At 42.5% G+C, this 7,500-nt stretch overlaps 1 protein-coding gene across 2 annotated transcripts in view; it reads left to right on the top strand.

Annotated features, from left to right (window-relative positions):
* Nucleotides 1-7,500, top strand: part of LOC307009569 (formin) — a 97,129-nt gene that overhangs the window by 78,972 nt on the left and 10,657 nt on the right. For both annotated transcript variants that reach the window (XM_079633406.1, XM_079633407.1), the window contains one exon: nucleotides 4,393-4,444. In XM_079633406.1, the coding sequence (XP_079489532.1) occupies nucleotides 4,393-4,444 (52 nt within the window). The remainder of the gene's footprint in view (nucleotides 1-4,392; nucleotides 4,445-7,500) is intronic.

The raw sequence follows: 7,500 nt of genomic DNA, 5'->3' as shown, positions 1-7,500 counted from the left end.
CCTCCATCTGTCCATCTCTCCCTTCATTTCTCACTTCATCTCTCCCTCCATCCATCTCTCTATCCCTCCATCTCTCTATCCCTCCATCTCTCCCTTCATCTCTCCCTCCATCCATCTCTCTATCCCTCCATCTCTCCATCTCTCACTTCATCCATCTCTCTATCCCTCCATCTCTCCCTTCATCTCTCCCTCCATCTATCCCTCCATCCATCTCTCCATCTCTCACTTCATCCATCTCTCCCTTCATCTCTCCCTCCATCTATCCCTCCATCCATCTCTCCATCTCTCACTTCATCCATCTCTCTATCCCTCCATCTCTCCCTTCATCTCTCCCTCCATCTATCCCTCCATCCATCTCTCCATCTCTCACTTCATCCATCTCTCTATCCCTCCATCTCTCCCTTCATCTCTCCCTCCATCTATCCCTCCATCCATCTCTCTATCCCTCCATCTCTCCCTTCATCTCTCCCTCCATCTATCCCTCCATCCATCCCTTTATCGCTCATCCACCCCTCTATCTCTCATCTATCATCCATCTTTCCCTCCATCCATCTCTCCATCCCTCTCTCCCTCCACCCATCCATTCCTCCATCCATCTCTCCATCCATCCATCTCTCCCTCCATCCATTCCTCCATCCATCTCTACCTCCATCCATCTCCCTCCATCCATCCATCCATCCATCTCTCCCTCCATCCATTCCTCCATCCATCTCTACCTCCATCCATCTCCCTCCATCCATCCATCCATCCATCTCTCCCTCCATCCATTCCTCCATCCATCTCTACCTCCATCCATCTCCCTCCATCCATTCCTCCATCCATCTCTACCTCCATCCATCTCCCTCCATCCATCCATCCATCCATCTCTCCCTCCATCCATTCCTCCATCCATCTCTACCTCCATCCATCTCCCTCCATCCATCCATCCATCCATCCATCTCTCCCTCCATCCATTCCTCCATCCATCTCTACCTCCATCCATCTCCCTCCATCCATCCATCCATCTCTCCCTCCATCCATTCCTCCATCCATCTCTCCCTCCATCCATCCCTCTCTCCCTCCATCCCTCCCTCCATCCATCCCTCCCTCCATCCCTCCATCTCTCCCTCCATACATCCATCCGTCCCTCCATCCATCTCTCCCTCCATCCATCCATCCGTCCCTCCATCCATCTCTCCCTCCATCCATCCATCCATCCATCCATCTCTCCCTCCATCCATTCCTCCATCCATCTCTACCTCCATCCATCTCCCTCCATCCATCCATCCATCCATCCATCTCTCCCTCCATCCATTCCTCCATCCATCTCTACCTCCATCCATCCATCCATCCATCCATCTCTCCCTCCATCCATCCGTCCGTCCCTCCATCCATCTCTCCCTCCATCCATCCCTCCCTCCATCCCTCCATCTCTCCCTCCATACATCCATCCGTCCCTCCATCCATCTCTCCCTCCATCCATCCATCCGTCCCTCCATCCATCTCTCCCTCCATCCATCCCTCCCTCCATCCCTCCATCTCTCCCTCCATACATCCATCCGTCCCTCCATCCATCCATCCCTCCCTCCATCCCTCCATCTCTCCCTCCATCTCTCCCTCCTTACATCCATCCGTCCCTCCATCCATCCATCCCTCCCTCCATCCCTCCATCTCTCCCTCCATCTCTCCCTCCTTACATCCATCCGTCCCTCCATCCATCTCTCCCTCCATCCCTCCCTCTATCTCACATTTATCATCCATCCATTCATTATCGCTGTGGGTGATCCTCATGAAAACGTCTCCAGCAAATATTTCACTCCAAAATCGGAAGAAAAAAGTATGTTTTTATAAGTATTAGTGCTTATTAGTAAAATTAAGCATATTTTTAATAAAAAAAAACATCTTTAATCAGACCAAATCACCTCCCACTATTGATTCCAATAGAGCCACGATTCTTTAATAACCATAATTGTATTTACCTTTTTGTGTGCGTGTGTGTGCGTGTGTGCGTGTGTGTGTGTGCGCGTGTGCGTTTGTGTGCGTGTGTGTGTGTGTGTGTGTACACTTTGTATTTAGGGGTGATATATGGACATGTTCTTGACAGGTTTTGTGAGATTCAAAGACAGATCTATTACCTTCTCTCTTTATATTGTTTCTGGAGTTTGATTTGATCTGATGTCGAGTGAGTTGTTCTTCTAAAGCTTTACGAGCACGTTAATTCTTCCGCGTGTTCGTGACCGCAGAGATTCCCTCGGTGAGAAACCGCAGTCGATTGATGTGTCCGTCTGATTTCATCACACGTGTGTGTTAAAGCGAGGGATCCGTGTTACTTCATAATGAACCCTGAATCTGAGGCTCTTTATGGAGAGCGCAGCCGCGAGTGGCTTTTAAAGCCTCGATTTATTGTCCTTCTCAGCGTGCAGGTCCCATAACTTTCTAGTTAGCCACTACTGGTTTCATGTTTACAGACGGAGCTGAGGAGAAAATTCACACATCCCTCTCCGCGGTGCGCACACACACACACACACACACACAGCGAAGGGAGACCACAGGCGCCAGTCCACCCCTGCTGAGACCAACGCCATTGGTCACGGCTCACCCCGTCTTCATTAGCCTGAGACAATCAGCCACACACACACACACACACACACTCTCGCGCGCTGGGGAAAACAGAAAGCGCTGTTCACACTCTCCCCCACCAAAAGACCCCCAAACTCGCCTTTGAACAATGTTTCGGAGACTTCCCGCTCTTAAATCAGGGAGTGGGAAAGGTCCCCCATCATAGTTAAAAAAAGGGGATGAATCTGGAAAATGCAATAAATCTGAGATCATAGGCGCGCTCTGGCCTGAGATACATTCTTGCACCTCGGCCCGGCCGCTGCACATCTGCCTTACATTTAGACACTTTTACATGGAGCAGCTCCACGGGAGCCACTAGTGCAACACACACACATTCACACACACACACGCATGCACACACACACCCTTATACACTCTCTCTCGCACAAACACACTCACATTCGCATGCACACACACACACTCTCTCTCGCACACACACACGCACCCATGCACACACACACTCTCTCTCTCGCACACACACGCACTCATGCACACACGCACTCACACACTCTCTCTCGCACACACACGCACGCACGCACACACACACACACTCACACACTCTCTCTCGCACACACACGCACTCACACACTCTCTCTCTCTCTCTCTCTCTCTCACACACACACACACACACTCACACACACACACTCTCACTCACACACACTCACGCGCACACACACACACACTCACGCTCTCTCTCGCACTCACACACACAGACACTCTCTCTCACACACACACACATACACACACACTCACTCACACACACATTCACTCACTCACTCACACACACACTCTCACTCGCATGCAAACACACACACACTCTCACTCGCACGCAAACACACACACACTCTCACTCGCACGCAAACACACACTCTCTCTCAAACACACACACACACTCACGCGCACACACTCACGCTCTCTCTCGCACTCACACACACAGACACTCTCTCTCTCTCTCACAAACACTCTCTCTCACACACTCACTCACTCACACACACACACATTCACTCACACACTCTCACTCGCACGCAAACACACACTCTCCCTCAAACACACGCACACACTTTCTCTCAAACACACGCACTCTCACACGCACACACACACTGAGACTAGTGACGTGTGCTAACACTTTACAGTACTGTTCAGTACTTAACATCAACTAACACTGAACAATGAAAATAATCATTGAAAATAAATAAGGCATTTATTAATCTTAATGTTATTTAATGTTAATCTCAACATTTACAGGATCAAAAGTTGTCTCTGATAATATTAGTCAATGCACTGTGAACTATCATCAATATGAGGATTTATATCAAGTAACAAAGATTAATAAATGCTGCAAAAATATTTGAGTTCATGTTATTTGATGCATTAATGAATGTAAACAGATGAGAGCTAATTATAAAGTGCTACCATGTTATTTAAAGGACCTCTGCTAGCATGATCTGACACTGGAGGCTGAGCCGTTGTATTTTAACTAATGTAAACACAGATTAATAGATGCTGTGACAAACTTAACTCTAATGGGGTCTTATAAGTGTCACTGGTTCAGTGTGCGGTTTACTTCAGTCGGTGCAGAACTTACAGCCTTGGATGAGCAACGTTTGGATTTGTAATCAACCTCAAAAGTCACAATTTTCTCACAATTGTCAGTTTATATCTCACGATTCTGAGGGAAAAGTCATAAATGACTCCAAGTTGAGATGAAAAGTCGCTGTTTTCATGTTTTTCTTCAGTGTTGGAAATGAGTTTCTATGATGATCATTTTCTCAGTATGTTGTGTTTCGTCCACAGCACAGTCCGAGTACGCGAGTGAGGACGATCGGCTGCGGGCGGCACAGGACAGGTATGAGACACCCCAGGACACACACTCCATCAGAAACCGTGTGTGAGATCAGAATAAGTGTGTCCCAAAGCGTAGCATGTTGAAGAGAGCGTGCCAGGAGTCTCGGATGCTCTGCTATTCCCAAGTGTGGATCCGTGCTCACTATAACGGCTAATATTACCCACAATCCACTGCGCTTTGGAGGAGGAACTACAAACATGAGTAAAAAGTGTTAAAAAACTACAAAACATGGCGGATATGTGCGATTTGAAAGGTTTGAGTGACTAATCAAAGTTTAACCTGATAAAAAAATATATTTATGTAATGTTATCCGTGTTATATTCCATCAGCAATAACAATGTGGACTTTTATTAAGATCTGGCAGGGGTTAGTCTGTGATTTTATTGCCGTCCAAATCCACATCTCTGAGTTTTACAAGAAGAGATCAATACAAAAATCACTGTTTAAATCCTTTTTTGACCACTGCCCAGCACCGTATTTCTATTACTGTGGTGCTACACAACTCATTCATACGCATTTTAAAGATCTAGCCTACACTTGTATCATTAAAATGCTGGAAAGTATTTACAAGAACAATATTTCATCAACGCTCAAAAGAGAAAGAAGAAAAGCATGTAAACATTTGAAATGGGCCGATATTATGACAGCAAATAAATCATAAAAAAAATAAACCAAGCAGCTTTGTGTTTACCTCATGTAAATAAGAGGCTATATCAACTTATTTCCGCTAATTTAAAAAAAAATTAAATGATAAAATAAAATACAGACAATTATTTTAACTATAGTGCGTATATTTTTTTATAAAAAAAAAGTGTATATAATTTTGAATAATCAAATAATAAATGGGACATTAGGCTATTTTCCTAGTAGTGAATTAAATATGAATTTATTCTTATTATTCCAAGTATGTGACATTTTCATTTACAGCCGACGATCATGTGAATAAACCGTCAATAAATCTGAATAATTAATCAATAAATGCATGAGTTTTATCACTGAGGTGTAAATTTGCACAAAAATTGCTTTATGTATTTTTACGGACGTCCACATAAGAAACCATTACCGTCCGAATAGGGCTCAAGACGGCATCGTGACCTCGTGATTTAGAGTGCTCTACATTTTCAGAAATATAGCCCACAAGATAATCTCACACTATTGATTTTAATAGAGCCACGGTTCTGTAAAATACAGAATATTAAGTCCGTTTTTAATGTATTGTTTTATTGATATTTTTCAGTATTGAATGAAATGCACACTACCATTCAGTATGATTTTTTAAATAAGTCTCTTCTACATTTATTTGATGACAAATACAGTAAATATTATGAATTATTATTATACTGTAAATCATCAGTTCTCTATGTGAATATATAGTAAAGTGTAATTTATTCCTGTGATCAAAGCTGAATTTATCATCATTACTCCAGTCTTCAGTGTCACATGATCCTCCAGAAATCAGTGTAATATGATGATCTGATGCTCAAGACACATTTATGATTATTATCAGTGTAGAAAACGGTTTCATATTTTCGTGAAAACTGATACATTTACTTTTCAGGATTCTTTGATGAATAGAAGGTTCTAGAAGAACAACTTTTGATCGATTGAATGCGTCCTTGATGAACCCGAACTCTTGAATGACTCAGATTTCTAGTTGCTAATGCATTGTGGGATTGTTTGGTCTGTGAGCAGCAGGTGTGTTTCTGAGCCGCGCGCGTCGTGAAGGATGGTTCTGGAGGAGCGTCGTGTTATCGTGGTCTTATCATGTGTATTTGAGCGTGTCAGACTCCCGACAGGAACACTGTGAACTGTGTGCGCTGATTTATGTGCCAGCGTTCGACTGCCAGATGCTGCACGACGGAAAATATCTGGAACTTTTCATAGAGGGGGGAAAAGGACAAACAAAGCATATTGATTATTTTTCCTTGTTTAGATTTGAGAGTTTTTTTGTAACCCGAAACAAAACAAAGCGAAATGAAATAAATAAGACGCAGAACATGCACACACAGAATAAAGAAAAGACTTCCAGCTAACAGAGAACGTTCTCAGAACAAGAAGTTATGAACAAACATTCTTCCAGTAACGTTATCGAGTTATCTGTTCTTTAATAATGTTCTCAAAACATTTATACATCGTTTTTCTTTCTGAAAAGTTCAGTTGGATGTTCATCTTTTTTTCAAAGTTGTTCAAATGTTTGTTAATTGTTTCAGAATGTTCAGAGAACATTCTAAAGTAACGTTCAGAGAACATTCTAAAGTAAGGTTCAGAGAACATTCTAAAGTAAGGTTCAGAGAACATTCTAAAGTAAGGTTCAGAGAACATTCAAAAGTAACGATCAGAGAACATTCTAAAGTAACGTTCAGAGAACATTCTAAAGTAACGTTCAGAGAACATTCTAAAGTAACGTTCAGAGAACATTCAAAAGTAACAATCAGAGAACATTCAAAAGTAACAATCAGAGAACATTCAAAAGTAACGATCAGAGAACATTCTAAAGTAACGTTCAGAGAACATTCTAAAGTAACGTTCAGAGAACATTCAAAAGTAACGTTCAGAGAACATTCTAAAGTAACGTTCAGAGAACATTCAAAAGTAACGATCAGAGAACATTCAAAAGTAACAATCAGAGAACATTCTAAAGTAACGTTCAGAGAACATTCTAAAGTAACGTTCAGAGAACATTCTAAAGTAACGTTCAGAGAACATTCAAAAGTAACGTTCAGAGAACATTCAAAAGTAACGATCAGAGAACATTCTAAAGTAACGATCAGAGAACATTCTAAAGTAACGATCAGAGAACATTCAAAAGTAACGATCAGAGAACATTCTAAAGTAACGATCAGAGAACATTCAAAAGTAACGATCAGAGAACATTCAAAAGTAACGATCAGAGAACATTCTAAAGTAACGATCAGAGAACATTCTAAAGTAACGATCAGAGAACATTCAAAAGTAACGATCAGAGAACATTCAAAAGTAACGATCAGAGAACATTCAAAAGTAACGATCAGAGAACATTCTAAAGTAACGATCAGAGAACATTCAAAAGTAACGAT

Source organism: Phoxinus phoxinus (assembly GCF_949152265.1).
Source record: "Phoxinus phoxinus genome assembly, chromosome: 13".
NCBI classification, from domain to species: domain Eukaryota; kingdom Metazoa; phylum Chordata; class Actinopteri; order Cypriniformes; family Leuciscidae; genus Phoxinus; species Phoxinus phoxinus.
Note: the sequence above shows the minus strand (reverse complement) of the source record. Positions and strands in the feature narration are given on the sequence as shown.